The sequence below is a fragment of the Psammomys obesus genome, unplaced genomic scaffold (assembly GCF_907164565.1).
Source record: "Psammomys obesus unplaced genomic scaffold, mPsaObe1.curated_primary_1811, whole genome shotgun sequence".
NCBI classification, from domain to species: domain Eukaryota; kingdom Metazoa; phylum Chordata; class Mammalia; order Rodentia; family Muridae; genus Psammomys; species Psammomys obesus.
The window spans coordinates 15959584-15975959 of record NW_026596120.1 but is presented as its reverse complement, the minus strand read 5'-3'; the positions used below and the strand labels follow the sequence as shown (position 1 = coordinate 15975959).

Sequence of the window (16376 nt, the reverse complement as noted above, 5' to 3'; positions counted from 1 at the left end):
CCTCAGGTTAGCCCGCTCTGGAGGTATTGGAGGGGTGGTGGGGCTGTCAGGAACATGCACTGCTCTTGCAGAGGACCCTGGTTTGGTTCTCCACACTGGCATGGTAGCTCTGTAACTCCAGTTGCAAGGAATCCGATCCTTCTGGACATCCAATGGATCCTGTATGTGCACATGACACACATACATGTACCCAGGCACACACAGAGAAAATAAAATCAATACCCAAAAAGTCATTTAAGCTCTTTACCACATCTTGATCCTGATGGATCAGCAAGGAGAAGCTTGAGAGGCATAGATTCAGAAGACATATAAAAGTCAGACATTAGGGAATTTCTGAAAATTGAGAGCATAATAATTTGTATTGATCCAGTTCCTGGAACTAGGACAAGTGAGTGAACATCCACACAGTCAGAGATTGACTCAGTTTCAGAACTTCCCACAGCAAGAACAGCTGAGTGAAAGACCTCAAGATTTTGATACTGAAGACTCTTTAACTCATATGGGCTATCATACAGAGTCGGTGCTATTTTGTGTATTCTCCAAGATGACCATTACCAACTGGAGTAACAGAGAAGCTTCTCTAGAGCAGTCAGGGTACAGGAAAACTTCCATGTCCACTCGTACCAGACATCTGACATAATACATGTTTATTTGGTAACCATTCCCAAGTGAGTAAAACTGTAAATTTAGCCCTGGTCTCCATTAGTGCTTCTGACATTTATTTGGTTTGTTTTTTTGTCAGATTGGTGGGATCCGGTTCCTATATGATAACCTAGTAGAGTCCTTAGAAAGGTTTAAGACCAGTAGTGGCTTTGGCTGTATCCTGGCCCATAGCATGGGTCTGGGGAAAACTCTGCAAGTGATCTCCTTCATTGATGTCCTCTTCCGCCACACGCCAGCTAAAACAGTCCTTGCCATTGTGCCGGTAAGAGCTCTTAACGCACCACTCTAAATATCTCTGGGTACCTAAAAGCTTGTTAAGTTCAGCTCTGAGCTTGCATATATGCGTGTGTTCGTGTGTGTGTTAGGGGTGAGGGGCTGCTTTGTTTAGTGGGTAAAAGTGATGATGACCTGAGTTCAATTCTGGGATCTACATAGAGGCAAGAGAGGAGAGGGCTGGTTCCCACAGGTTGTCCTCTGACCTCTACATGTACATACACAAAATATTGAGAGAGAGAGAGAGAGGGAGAAGTGGGGGGGGGGATAGGCCAACTCTTTTCTCTTTTGGGCCTGTCGTAGGTGAACACTCTTCAGAATTGGCTGGCAGAGTTCAACATGTGGCTCCCACCTCCTGAAGCCCTCCCAGCCGACAGCAAGCCTGAAGAAATCCAGCCACGGTTCTTTAAAGTTCATATCTTGAATGATGAGCATAAGTAGGTGGCCTACCCTGTCTTTTCTGTCTTACTGTAGACATCTCTGGGATTTTGAAGTATGTCTCTCTGTCTTCCTAAATTCTTTTTGGTTTCTTGACGTTTCTCTTTCTGTGTTTTGCTTGTCCCACCCCTACCCCCACTATACATAGTTGTTCAGTAAAGTCAGATGTATATAGCCTGGGAAGTGTGAAGTTTCTCTGTTCTGCTCTAGAATGCTTTTCTGTCATAAAATATCTGCAGCCTACTTACATTTTCTGGTGTATTTTATAGTAAAATTTAAACAGGATACAGTGAACTGCAGACTCTTCTTTGAAGCACTGGTGTGTAGTTGACCTTTAATAGTGCAACTTCCAAAACTTTGAAACTTTGGGTTTGTTCTGTATTTAAATAAAATCACTCTTTCCATTTTCTGAAGTTAACTTGATTTCCAAAAATCTAAAGTGACTTCTTGGGCCAAGCCAGCTGTCCATGCTTTCATTCCATCCCATCGGCACAGACAGTTTAAAAAGGCAGACTGCTTTTTGTGGCTTGGTCATAGCCATCAAAATGAGGAGACTCTGAGCGACCCAGCAATGGCTGATCACCTGCTTTGCTTTGTCGGATCTCAGGACCCACAAGTCATTAGTGCAACACACTGAGAGGGCTCAGTGCCGAGTAGTTGCTACCTAGGGTCTTTGGTTCTCTGTTTTCTTTGGTTTTGCCCTTGTACTTTTTAATTTTGTTTTGTTTTCATCGCTGGATCCTTGGCTAGGTGAAGTGTGGAGTGTTGCCCTTCTTTCCTTGACTTGCATTTACGATGGGAATTACCTGAAATGCTCTCTAGAATATTGCCTTGTAACTGTAGGTATATGTGCAAGGGCTGAGCATTTTCTATTGCCTTCTTCCATTGAATTACTGATTCTTATTGTTTAGCCATCTTCAATTATTGAGTTAAGAGTAAATTAGTATTTCTGAGATACTAGGAAAGTCCTTGATTAGCTAATCCATCTTTTGCTTGCTGCCAAATGAAATCTTTGACAATAAAGCATTCCAAATATAAATCACTGCATCGTTGATTAAAGAATTCTTCTTTATTAGCAGCAGAAGCAACAATGCTTTTTCTCTGTTTCCCATTCTTAAAAACTTAAAGCCTTAAAAACTAAAACTGTGTAGAACATTTCATATCTCACCCAGCTCTTTCTACTCCTGCAGGACAGTGGCATCCCGTGCTAAAGTGACAGCTGATTGGGTTTCAGAGGGTGGGGTGCTGCTGATGGGGTATGAAATGTACAGACTGCTCACTCTGAAGAAGTCCTTTGCCACAAGTAGACCGAAGAAAACCAAGAAGCGCTCTCACCCAGTCATCATTGATCTGGATGAAGAAGATCGACAGCAAGAGTTTCGGAGAGGTGGGTGGCTTATCCTGCAGATGCTCCTCTGGTATGTCAGAGTTGGAAGTGGCCAAAAGTACCAGTTAGGTGTGAAGTGAATTGTTGCCATAAACCAGCAGCTGGGTGGGACAGCCTTCAGTGGCTTTCAGAAAATGCTGAGTTTTTTGTAAGCCACACCTGGGCTCAGAGGACACTCCCCTGTCTTCCTGTAGGTGTTTGATTCACAGGACAGTTGAGAAAGTAACCACTGCCAGTACCAGTTCCTAGAGAAAGTTGAGAAAGTGTTAAGGAAGCGTAAATTGTTTCTATTATTCCTAGAAGGGCCGGGCATGATGATGTACATACACAGTGAGTTCCAGGTCAGCCAGGGCTTCAGAGTGAGACCCTGTCTCAAAACAAAACAAAACAAAAAATTCTCTAAAGCTAGTATAACGACAGAAGAGTAGTGATATTTGTAAAATTGTAAAAAGGAATCATTTCAGTTGCTGTTTATAATTCTAGTCTATCTTTAAAAAAAATATTTGGGGCTATAGAGATGGCTTAGAGGTTAAGAACACTTGTTCTTTTAGAGGACTCAGGTTCCCAGCATCTACATGATGGTTCACAACCATTTATAACTCCAGTTTCAGGGGATCTAATACACTCTTCTGATCTCCATAGGCACTTAGTAAGCACTGGTACACAGACAGACAGACATACAAACACACTTAATAAAATGAATGCATCTAGTAAAATCAAATATATATATATATAAAAGTCTTTGAGAATTTCATATGAAGTATTTTGGTCATATTCACCCCCCTCCTCCAACTCCTCCCAGAACTGCCCTCTCCACCCATACCTCCCTACCCCCATCCCTGCAACTCAAATTCAGTTTAGGTTGCTCTTGGGAGCGGATGTGTTGAATCCTCCAGGCATAATATCATTAAAGAAAGCTAGACCTCTCCCAGCAGCTACCAAATGCCAGTAACTCCTCAGCTAGTATTAGGATTCCTGCCCAACTTTCTTCCTCTATGCTGGGATATTGCCTGGCTTGAACTTGCCCAGGTTTTGTCCATGCTGTCACGATAACTGTGAGTCCCTATTTCAGTTGCTCTGTTGTGTCCAGAAAACACTGATTCCTTGAAGTTACCTACCATTTCTGCCTCATACAATCTTTCTATTCTTTTCCACAAAGATCACTGAGCCTCCTGTGTGTCTGTGTGTCTCTATGTGTGCTTACTCCATTTATGGATGAGCACATTACAGCTTCTTATTCTCTGCATGTTGACTCATTGTTGGTCTCTGTGTTAATTGCCCTCTGCAAGGAGAAGCTTCTCTGATGAGAAATGGAGATGAACTGGCCTGTGGATATCTATTCTATTTTAAAGAGCCTTCATTCATTGAAATTTTTTAAATATTTAGAAGCCATTCATTTTATAAGTCTTCATTCTGTGGTCTTCATTCATATCTGTTCTGGCTTTGCTTCTGTGGTAGAGGGACTTGGGGTGAATGTGCCATTTAGCAGTGAGAGGTTGTCCTTTACAAGCTCCTATCAGCCAGCCTTTAGAAGGACCCAAAATTCTGGATGCTAAGAGCCCACTGTGGTGTCTGAGTTAATCCTATGGATTTTATCCAGACACATTTTAAATCGTAGGCTCACAATTTGTGAAGACTCCCCTCTCTGTTCTCCAATTGATTTCAACCCTAGGGTTTCAAGTAATTTTTACTTCTAGCTTGAAAAAGAAATTTTTAAGCAAATAAGTAAAGTAAGGAAAGAGTGAGGATAAAAAGATATTAAGATAAGAGTCAGTGGCCAGCTTAGTATCCACAAAACATGCAGGAGCTTGTCTGGCTGGCTCCCTTTTACCAATGGGGCTGACTCTTGCTTTGCTTCCCTGCTTCCTTCATTTCTTCTGTCTCTTCCAGGGTTCTCCCCTACTTCTCATATTATTGACTAAGAGCAGGCCCTCTCACCCTCTGACTCCGGATCCTCTTCCCTCCTTAGAGTTTGAGAAGGCCTTATGCCGCCCTGGTCCTGATGTGGTGATCTGTGACGAAGGACACCGCATCAAAAATTGCCAGGCCAGCACCTCACAGGCTCTGAAGAACATACGTTCTCGTCGGCGGGTGGTGCTGACTGGGTACCCTCTACAGAACAACCTCATTGAGTACTGGTGCATGGTGGACTTTGTGCGCCCAGATTTCCTTGGTACTCGTCAGGAGTTCAGCAACATGTTTGAACGCCCTATCCTGAACGGGCAGTGTATTGACAGCACACCTCAGGATGTCCGCCTCATGCGCTACCGGAGCCATGTTTTGCACAGCCTCCTAGAGGGCTTTGTGCAGAGGTGAGTCCTTGTTTTCTGAATCCTTAAGTGGGTAGTGGGTATGCCTCAGCTATTATGAAGGAAAATGTTGCCACTGGAGGACTCTTCCTAGTAGAGCAGCAATAAAACTGAGTGAGTAGCAGATGCTGGATGCACTGTTTCTGTCTCTGGGAGTTTGGCCTGTGAGCACTTCACTCAACAGTTACCTTTGGTGAATATGGCAGCATGTGTCTCCCAGCATTCAAGAATATGATTAGGTGTGTTTGAGGCCACCAAACAAGCTCAAGGTAGCATTGTCTAAAGTTGCTAAAAATACCTGTTTTTTTAAAAGTAAGAATGAGCCAGCATTTTGCTGACTTTGATAAAAGAATAAATATAATTCTAGAATATTGCTTTACCAGTTTCAGCATTCCAGTTGATGTAGTGTAGGCTAGCCTAAAGCAGCCCTTCATTTTCCCTTGGTAGGATGGCAGGTGTGGAAAAGCTCAGCGAGGCATGCCTGAATTGAGGCAGGAGCCTAGAGGTCCTTTAGCGTTAGTTACCCAGTTAGTCATGACTCGGTACAGGTCACTTTGTCTGAGCCATCCTGCTCTAACACAAGGATGCATTGCTTGTCAAGAAATTTCCAGAATGGTGGTGTGGCAAGAGTGTAAGACCTTGTTTTTATCCTGCACTGACCTATCCTGGCCATAGTTCGAGGCTATGCTTCCTTGTATGCCACTTCTGATTTCTTTGCCTCGGTAGGAGAGGCCACACTGTGTTGAAGATTCACCTCCCTGCCAAAGAAGAGAATGTGATCCTGGTGCGGCTTTCTCAGATCCAGCGAGATTTGTACACACAATTCATGGACCGTTTCCGGGACTGTGGTAGCAGTGGCTGGTTGGGCCTGAATCCTCTGAAGGCTTTCTGTGTGTGCTGCAAGGTGAGTAGGGGCTTTGGGGGAAATGGACGGGAACTAAGGGTGCACATAATTCCTAGGGTGGTACTCCTGGTGGGAATCTTGCTGAAGGAAGAATAAAGTGAGAAGGGCTGCCTCCATTCACAACACTGGCGTATCCTTTGGAGGCTTCAAAAGAGACATGCTGATTATATGCCACAAAACTTCTTTGGGTACTGCTCATATAATATACCCAGTGCTTCCTTTAAGAGCATGGCTGTTGTATTGCTTGTTGTGCCAAACCCCAGAGACCATCCTTTGTTACTGACTTTTTGTCTTGAAAAAGAAGGGTGGTGGAGGGCTGCTGTGGGCAGGAGAGTTTTTACTGCTATATGACTGAGGCTGGACCTATTGACATATATATGCCTTTAATGCTAGCATTCAAGAGCCCTGAGGTGAGGGCATAGTGATTTGGGACAGCTTGAGCTCCATAGGGAGACACTGCCTCCGAAAAGTAGAAAATAAAAGAAGTTATACAGAGTACCTTCTGTTTGATTTGTATTTAATGTTTGAGATCTTTCTCATCCCTGCTATTGATCCTATTTCATTTCTTTGACCTAATGTCTCTGGTTATATTCTTGGCAGATCTGTTAGGTATTGTTCCTGATTCATACTTCTTCAGTAAGTTGGCTGAAGATAATAGCTCTGGGGTCAAGTGGGGTTTCTTACTCACTCACTCACTTGCTCACTCATTCATTTGTTCATTCATTCATTTGTTCGTTCGTTCATTCAGAGTCTCACTATATAGTCCAGGTTGTTTTGGAACTCAGATACTCCTGCCTTAGCTTCCTGAATGTGGGGTTACTGGTGTGTGCCACCACACCTGCCAATAGGTGGGATTTCAGGCCGGGCATGGTGGCGTATGCCTTTGATCTCAGCACTCGGGAGGCAGAGGCAGTCATATCTCTGAGTTCGAGGCCAGCCTGGTCTACAAAAGAGAGTCCAGGACAGCCAAAGCTACACAGAGAAGCCCTGTTTAAAAAAACAAAAACAAACAAAAAAAAAAAACCAAACCAAAACAAAACAAAACAAAAACAAAAACAAAAAAACAGAACAAAACAAAGAAAAAGAACAAAAAAAAAAAAAAAAAAAAAAGGGATTTCAAAATACCTCTTTTGTCTTTTGAAACAGAGCCTTGCCAAATTGCCTTGACTGGACTTAAACTCTTGGCAATTCTCTTGCCTCAGCTTGAGGCACTTCTAAGTACCATGACACGTGGCTTTCAAAATACTGCTTTTGTAGACACTGCCATGACCAGAGCCAAAAAACAAAAGCAGAAGTGTTCTTTTGATAATGTTCTTGGTTATGGCGTCCTTCCTTCTTTCTCCTTTACCAGGAATTCTCAACTTTTCCTAGGAATCATTCCGAAATTACAAATGATTGGTAATCTGTCAGTCAAATATCTTTTTTTTTTTTTTCCATAGGAAGGGATTCATTTTGCTTTGTATAGTAGCTTAATGTAGCCCCACAATGAGAACAAAGCATTCTTGCCCTGTTTAAGAATGAAATGCTAGTGATACAGCCCTTTTGACTATACACCAAACACAGTGCTACCTCCCATTCATGTGTCATGGTTATCAGAGCCAGCAGGGAAATACAGGCTCTTTGACAGTGAAGGGTTTGGGGGTACATTAGTTCTGGGTATGAAATGTGAGCTGTAGCAGCTGTCTGTTTGAGCATGTTGCCATACTCCTTGGGGCACTCTTGGAGTGTTCTCTCTATACCCTTTCTTTGTGCAACTTTAGATCTGGAACCATCCTGATGTGCTGTATGAAGCCCTCCAGAAGGAAAACCTAGCCAATGAGCAGGACCTAGATGTGGAAGAGCTTGGCTCAGCAGGGACCAGTGCCCGCTGCCCACCCCAGGGCACAAAAGTCAAGGGAGAAGATAGTACCTTGGCTTCCTCAATGGGAGAAGCAACCAACAGCAAGTTCCTACAGGGAGTTGGCTTTAACCCTTTCCAGGAGCGAGGCAATAATATTGTTACGTATGAATGGGTGAGTCAAGCAGAGTCTTCAGTAAGCTAAGACTGCTTCTAAGGAAAGGATAGTGTACACAGTGTACTGTACTATGGGCCCTGTGCAAAGAACTTTAAAGGTAGTCATTGGGCTCCTGCCTGAGAGGAAGAACTTTATTTTTTCCCATCCAGCTTTGGATCTGCTCCAGTCTTTCTTCTCTTTTGTAGGCCAAGGATCTTCTGAATAATTATCAGACTGGAGTCTTGGAAAACTCTCCCAAGATGGTACTTCTTTTCCACCTGATTGAAGAAAGTGTGAAGCTTGGGGACAAGATCCTTGTGTTTAGGTAAGAAGAGGGCTTGATGAATGCAGCATCTACAGAGAAAGTGTCTGGCTTCAGACCTACATTTGCTTTTCCCAAAGCACTTGTTGTTGGGGTTTCTTTGCATCCCAACACCCAACCTAGGTTCTTTCTCTTGCCCACAGAAAGGATTGGAAACTACGTGTTGACATTGGAGATCATATTCTAGATACTCAAGTCTGACTGTGGCCCAGACCAAATCTGGCTACCTTTTATTTATTTATTTTAAACATTTACTTATATATTTACTTTATTTTTGTTAAAAGTTTTGATTTTATTTTACTTTAAATTTGTGGTGCTGGGAGTTGACCCAGGGACCTCATTTATACTAGGCAAGCACCCTAGCATTGGGATCAGCAAATGCCTTTATGTGTTAATCTGTCTTGTCAGCCCACTTAGGTTTTTGAGACAGGGCTTATATAGCCAGGCTGGTTTGAATGCCTGATTCTTCCACCTGCACTTGCTGAATGGTGGGATTGTAGGTGTGTGCCACCACCCCTGGGATTACTTTTTAAAATTTTGAGATAGAGTCTCACCAAGGTGTCTGGGCTGGTGTTGAATTTACTCTGAAGCCTACACTGGCCTTGAATTTGTGCTCCTCTTGCTTCAGCATTCTATGAAGGTGCGATTACCAAGCCCAGCTAGTTTTTATATTAGTTTTGTAAAAAGAAATACAAAGAATAAAAAGTATCTGTAGTCAGCCAGTTGTGGTGGCTTTTAGTCCCAGAACTTGGGGGAAGGAGGCAGGTAGAACTCTGCGAGTCTAAGACAGCTCAGTCTACATAGTGAGTTCTTGGGCATCCAGGGCTATGTAGAGAAACTCTGACTCAAAAACAACAACAACAACAACAAAAAAAAACCAAAACAAAAAGCAAAAACAAAAATAAACAAAACAAAAAATAAACAAACAAAAAGACGGTATGTGGTCAATGTAACCTGAAATGTTTTCTGTCTTGCTCGTTTCTATCTTCTCCTCTGCCCTTTTAAAATAAGATTTTACATATAAGGCTAAGTAAGTGATGTGATTTTTGCCAGAGTCACACTCTCAGTCTAGCTGGGGCTTGGAGTCTCATCAAGACCTGACTATATAGAAGGAAGCAGGTATGAAGTGGATTGTTTTTGACCACATTATGCCCCAAGGGCCCTGGTTTGGGGTCCTCAGATGAGGGCTTCCACATGTAAGAGTCTGTAGTGATTCAGACTTGTCCCCCTGATTTTCATACTTCTTTTCAAGAGCCCAGATCTCTAAATGTTTTGAAAACAGTCAAATGGATCTGTCTCTACAGTAAGATACTTAAGACAATGGCCCACTGTTAGACTCATTTGTATCACCATGTAGTTACTACTAAATATTACTAAGCATTAAGTTAAACCCTAGAATTTTCAAGGAGAGATTAAGGAATTAGAGAAATTTTTGTTTGTTTGTTTGTTTGCTTTGGTTGGTTGGTTGTTTTTCTGTTCTGTTTTTATGGGTTGGTAGTAAGAAGTATATGACTGACTCCTCCTACCTATGATGAGCTAGGGAGAATCTCCTTGCTTGTTCTTAGTAGAATTCCATCTTACAGGGAGTAGCCTGGGGGAACTCCATTTGGAAGGTTGCACAGGAATGTAAGAACAAGGATCCTTGGGACTTGGAGCCATCTGAATTACTTTTTCCCTTTCAGCCAGAGTCTTTCTACATTGGCTCTCATCGAGGAGTTCCTAGGGAAACGAGACATGCCCTGTCTGCCTGGTGCCGAGGGCCAAGGAACACAGAAGTGGGTTCGAAATGTCAGCTACTTCCGTGAGTTTATTGCTGCTTTATTTCTGGAGTCTTGGCAAGATCTATTTAAGGGTTTCCTTTCTTTCTCTCTCTTTTTTTTTCTCTTCTTCAACTCCATTTTTCTTCAAGTGTATAGAAATATGCGATTAGCCAAAAAATAGGAGGATACTGAGAAGCAGCTTTTAAGAAAGAGTCACTGGGAGGGCTGGAGAGAATGGCTTAAGTGCTGGGATCAAAGGCATGTGTAACCATGGCAGGCTCAAGCTGGGTTTTGAGAAGGGCAGAGTTGCTATGTAGGGGTAGCTGGAGGAGTCTTCTAGGAAAGATGAAAATTTGAATGTTTAAAACCACTGTGGCCTATTGACATCCAGTTTAGAGTGAGCATAACCTAGATCATACTTTCTCTGTGGGGGAGCTAAATACTTCCAAAAGGATGAAAAGTTTAGAGTGTGTATGTGGGAGGGGAAATGCTTTTTTCAGATATGTAATTTATAAGTATACATAGTCATATATACATTATATCTGTAATACTAATATTTTATGGAAGACATGGTGTGATTTAGAAATGATATCTAAAAGGATTCCGTAAGTGAGTGGTAATATAAAATTAAAGTTGAGAAATATTGACCTGATCCTGTTGACATTTGGGCCAGACTTATCTGACCTGTCTGTTGTAGGATAGTCAGTAATATCTGTTTTTCTGTTTGTTTGTTTGTTTTACAACTTAATGTCAGTAGCATCTTCAATTTTGAGAACTAAAAATGCCTTCAGTCATTGCCAGATTGTTCCCTAAAGGTAGGAGGGTGAAGAAATAACCGTTTTAGAATCACTGGCCTAAAGAAATGATTTAGAGAAATGGAAATATAGGGTTTGTGTTTTCTATAGGATTCCCCAATGAGACATCAGTGAACTGTGCTTCAGTATTACAAACTCAGGTTGAAAAGTAGACTAGTGTCCTGATTGAGAACACTGGAACCAGGCAACTAAACCCAGGCTTTTACTCAATTTTTACTCAGTTCCCCATCTGGTATCTCATAGCCTTGGTTTGTCCTTAACCCAACTGACGGATGTTGTCCTTCTCTTACTTATGCCTCTTACTTTAAGCTTCATATGCTGAAAGTGATGATTTCTTCTACTTGTAAATTTTATCTTTTTGTTCTTAATGAATGACACGGTTTTGTTTTGAAATAGGATCTCACTATATAGCCGTTGTTTGCCTGAAACTCACTATGTAGACTAGGCTGACCTTGAATTCTTGTTAGGGATCAATCTGCCTCTGCCTCTCAAGTGCTGGGATTAAAGTTGTGCATCACCACACCTGACTTCCAGTCTTTTTGTTTTGTGTGTGTGTGTGTGTGTGTGAGTGTGTGTGTGTGTGTGTGTGTGTGTGTGTGCATGTGTGCTGTGCTGCTTTATAGCAAGTTGTTAGTATCAAGAGCTTTAAAAAAAAATACGTAGCAATGTCTTGCTGGTTCTGGTGGCGCATACATATAAACCCAGCATTTAGAGGCTGAGGTAAGATGATTGTGAGGTAAAAGCTTGCCTGCACTATCTAGTGACACTGTTTAAAAAGAAAACAAAACCATTTCAAGGAAGAGGAGCTATAGAAGAGTGTTGTCTGATCAGAACACAAAATCCTTCGGGTTCCTGCTCTCACTTAAGAGTCTCAGATAAAGGCAAATGGTATCCTGAGTCAGTATTTTCTAAGTTCCATAGTTGAATCTGATGCAGTCTTAAGTCTAGAAACCTTAGCCTTGATTCACTAGAGGGGAAAAAAGTGTATTTTAAAGGTGTTTTTTGGTTTTTAGTTTTTCAAGACAGGGTTTCTTTGTATAGTCCTGGCTGGCCTTGAACTCTGAGATCCTCCTGCCTCCGCCTTGTCAGTGGTGGCATTAAAGGTGTGCCCCACCACTGTCAGGTTGTATTTCACAGTTTTGTGTTATTTACATGTGAGAGTTACATGGTACAGTTTCATAGTGCTGATTTGAGGGCTCATCATAGACCCATCCATGGTGTGACCAGAGGTTAGATCTGAGCCCTATAGTATGTTTGTCTTTTTTAAAAACACATTTGCGGGATTGGAAAGCTGGCCCAGTGGCTAAGAGCTCATGCTTCTCTTGCAGAGGGTCAGAGTTCAGATCCTAGAATCCATGTTCAGCAGGTCACAAACATTTATAGCTCTAGTTTCAAGGGAATTGAATACCTGTGGCTTCTGCTGGCACCTGCATTCATATACATATACCCCCTCACAGACACAAAAACATATATACAATTAAAAATTAAAAATGAGGGGGCTGGAGAGATGGCTCAGAGGTTAAGAGCGCCAGCTACTTTTCCAAAGGTTCTGAGTTCAATTCCCAGCAACCACATGGTGGCTCACAACCATCTAAAATGAGATCTGCTGCCCTCTTCTGGCGTGCAGGTGTACATGCAAACACACATTGTATACATAATAAAGAAATAAATCTTTTAAAAAATTTTTTAAATAAATCTTTTTTAAAAACCCCAAACATTTTCTCAGTGACTTTGCTGATTTTCTCTGCCCTCATCTGTTCAATTTTGTTTATTTTTCTTTCTTCCTAGGGCTAGATGGTAGCACCCCTGCCTTTGAGAGGGAGCGGCTTATTAATCAGTTCAATGATCCCAGCAACCTCACCACCTGGCTGTTCCTTCTCTCCACAAGGTGAGTTCATGCAATTTGCCACCTGGGCAGGTACCACAAAGGCTCATCTAAGTCTGAGAAGAGATCTACTCAGGTTTGTAATTTTTTTTTTTTTTCAGGTCAGAAAGGGGACCCCAGGAAAAGTTGTTATGAAGGTAGTCATTACAGTGTTACAAAGTTCTTTGAGACTTTCATTAATAATTGCCACAATTAGATTTCCTCTCAGAAGTGCTCTGGGCAAGGAGTGTTTTACTTCATAATGTGATCAATGTAAATAAAAATGCTTTAAGAAGAAAACCCCTAGTTCCAGCTATCAGGAAGTGGGAAGATTTTGAGTTCAAGGATACCCTGAGCTCTGTCAGTGAGTCCTGCCTCAAAACAAACCCAAACAAAAAATAAATTTTAAGTGTAGTGTTACTGCAAAAGGCTGATGTTTTCTGTATCATGACAAGTACCTTAAAGGCTTTGTAGCTTTCTGCCAACATAATGTTCAACAGTGTATTGGTTCTTTTTTGTTTGTTTGAAAAGGTTCTGATGTAGCCCCAGCTGGTTGTTAGCTTCTGATCTTCCTGCTCCTCTTGCCCATATATTGGGATCATAGGCTTGTCCACCACTCCCAATATATAGGAGTTTTTCATTCCTTTTAGTTATGAAAGTAAAAATACTAGAAACATTTTATGTACAGACATTTCTGCTCACTAAGGCACAGCGCTCTAGAGCTAAGCTTTTAGAAGAGATGGAGAGCTGTAGACATTGTCATATTGGACATTAAGGCACACTTCTCAATGCTTGAAGAGCAAACGCAGTGATTATCAGGACAACAGAATTTTTGAGTTTATTGTGCTTAAGGCAAGGAGTGTTGCTGCAGTAGGAGTCACAGCAGGCAAACTTAACTAGAAAACCATCTTTAAGACTAAGGGCTCTATGGTTGTTGGCTTATGTTTTCAAGGGCCGGATGCTTGGGTGTGAATCTGATTGGTGCCAATCGAGTGGTGGTATTTGATGCTTCCTGGAACCCTTGCCATGATGCCCAGGCAGTATGTCGGGTATATCGTTATGGGCAGAAAAAGCCCTGTTACATCTATCGCCTTGTGGCTGATTATACTCTTGAAAAGAAGATTTATGACCGGCAGATTTCCAAGCAGGGCATGTCAGGTGGGCCATTTTCCAGGCTATTTCAGATACTTCTTAAAAAATATATTTATTTATTACTTTTGTTTAATGTGCATTGATGTTTTATCTGCATGTATGTATGTGTGAGGATGCTGATCCCCTGAAACTAGAGTTATAGACAGTTGTGAGCCGCCGTGTGGGTGCTGGGACTTGAACCCGGGTCCTCTGAAAGAGCAGTCAGTGGTCCCATTTCTCCAGTCCCCAGATGAACTTTTTTTTTTTTTTTTTTTACGAATTATTTATCTATATTACATATATGAGTGTTCTTTCTATAGGTCACTTGCATTCCAAAATAGGGCATCAAATTCAGTATAGATGGTTGTGAGCCACCATGTGGTTTCTGGGAATTGAACTCAGAACCTTTGGAAGAGCAGACAGTCCTCTTAACTACTGCGCCTTCTCTCTAGCCCCTGGATACACTTCTATACAAGCTGCTATCCTATAAGGGATCAGGGATGTGATCTTTGACTGATATATGTAGAAAGCTTTTCCTTACTTTCAGTTAAGCCACTTTCTCTCTGCTGGCCTTTGTAGTAGTGTTTTCAGTCTTCTTTGACATGTGCAGACTTTGTTCTTATCTTTTTCCGTCTAGATCGTGTAGTAGATGATCTAAATCCAATGCTGAACTTCACCCGGAAGGAAGTGGAAAACCTGTTGCACTTTGTTGAGAAGGAGCCAGCTCCCCAAACATCTTTGGATGTAAAGGGGATTAAGGAATCAGTCTTGCAACTTGCCTGTCTGAAGTACCCTCACCTCATCACCAAGGTAAGAATCTAATATAGGTGAAGACCTTGGTATGACAGATTCAGTGAGTGAAGACCTGTTTGCCAAACCTGCTTTCTTCTGAGGTGGTATTTAATGCACAAAACAGTCCAGTCTTCGAAGTGTTGAGCTTAGTCAGCCATGTCCAGTCTCCTGTGAATCTCCCTAACAGAAGGAGGGGCAATGTGCTGAATGCAGTTTAATTTTCTGAACTCTCGATGCTTTTGGTGGGGAATATATGTAAACTTCTGCATTTGAAATGGTACTAGGTTAGAGTTGTAACTCTTTTTTTTTTTTAAGTTTACTTTTAGTTATGTGTATGTCTGTGTGTGTGTGTGTGTGTGTGTGTGTGTGTGTGTGTGTGTGTGTCTGTGGAGCCCAGAGTTGTTGGGTCCCTCTGGAGCTGGAGTTACAGGCTGTTGTGAGCTGCCCAACATGGGTTCTGGGGATTGAACTTGGGTCCTCCACAAGAGTAGTATGTGCTCTTAACTCTAGGCCAGAGCCATCTCTCCAGCTACTTTTTAATTTTTGAAATTAACTTCTATATGTGTGTACATGTTTACATATGTATGAACTCATGCACCCACCATGGCATGCATGTGGAGGTCAAAGAGCAACTTTGTAAAGTCTATTCATTCCTCCTTCTGTGTGCATTCTGGTCACCAGGATACATCTCACCAGCTGGCAAACTACACTATTGACAGAACCTGCTTGTTTGCCTATAAGCAGGTTTTTTGTCAGTGTCAGAGACAACCAACTTCTTCTTGGTTCCAAAATAAGCTCACTGTAATATCATTGTATTTGCACAAAGACTCGTAATTAAACTCAGATCCCCTGTGTCTCTAGGAGCCTTTTGAGCACGAGTCATTGCTCCTCAACCGAAAGGATCACAAGCTGACCAAAGCTGAGAAGAAAGCAGCAAAGAAAAGCTATGAGGAGGACAAGCGCACATCAGTGCCCTATACCCGCCCATCGTATGCGCAGTATTATCCTGCCAGCGACCAGAGCCTGACCAGCATCCCTGCCTTCAGTCAGAGGAACTGGTGAGTTGCTGAAGGAAGAGAGTCTGGATGGTCTAGACCCAATTTCCTTTCATTCAGTTCCTGTTTCAGTCAAAGGGAGAATCTCTTTATAACCCGTTCTTTGGCTGCTACAGAAAAGAAGGTCCTGCTCTAGGGTCAGGTGTCAAAGCACCTTAGCTGTACTAGTTCTCTTAACTGCTCTAGTTTTGACTTTGTTGGCTGGAGAAATGAGCTGCTGATTTTGCCGCTCAAAAGAGCCCCTCTGATAGAATGATATAAACTGTTTGACTTTTCGGGTCATTTGAGTCACATGGGAATGTATACACCAGTCCAGCAGGGTGTTTTCCTCGTATGTCAAGACCAAAGACCTCACAAAGCTTATTGACAGGTAGGGTTGGGAGATGTTCAGCAGATAGAGTACGCTATATGCAAGCCTGAGGACCTGAGGTCAATTCCTGGAAGCTACATGTAAGTGAGAGGGGAAAACTGACCCTACATAAGGCCTTCCTCTGACTCAAACACATACACAGCAAATACTTGTATACAAAATAATATTTTTTTTCCTTCATTATTCATTGAAAATTTACTGTGTTTAATGCATTCACCCATGGCCCAGCAGAGTGCATTTAAGTACAAAGAATCAGTGAAGCCATTCCAAGTCAAGTGTAAGAATACTCTTTTGAGTCA

At 42.1% G+C, this 16376-nt stretch overlaps 1 protein-coding gene across 3 annotated transcripts in view; it reads left to right on the top strand.

Annotated features, from left to right (window-relative positions):
- Positions 1 to 16376, top strand: part of Rad54l2 (RAD54 like 2) — a 99173-nt gene that overhangs the window by 70273 nt on the left and 12524 nt on the right. For all 3 annotated transcript variants that reach the window (XR_008722818.1, XM_055629677.1, XM_055629678.1), the window contains 12 exons: positions 743 to 925; positions 1240 to 1373; positions 2565 to 2761; positions 4731 to 5073; positions 5797 to 5974; positions 7735 to 7986; positions 8175 to 8293; positions 9973 to 10091; positions 12654 to 12753; positions 13682 to 13887; positions 14498 to 14670; positions 15514 to 15710. Coding sequence is in view for 2 of the 3 variants with exons in the window: in XM_055629677.1 (XP_055485652.1) it covers positions 743 to 925; positions 1240 to 1373; positions 2565 to 2761; positions 4731 to 5073; positions 5797 to 5974; positions 7735 to 7986; positions 8175 to 8293; positions 9973 to 10091; positions 12654 to 12753; positions 13682 to 13887; positions 14498 to 14670; positions 15514 to 15710 (2201 nt within the window). In the remaining variant the exon portion in view is untranslated. The remainder of the gene's footprint in view (positions 1 to 742; positions 926 to 1239; positions 1374 to 2564; positions 2762 to 4730; positions 5074 to 5796; positions 5975 to 7734; positions 7987 to 8174; positions 8294 to 9972; positions 10092 to 12653; positions 12754 to 13681; positions 13888 to 14497; positions 14671 to 15513; positions 15711 to 16376) is intronic.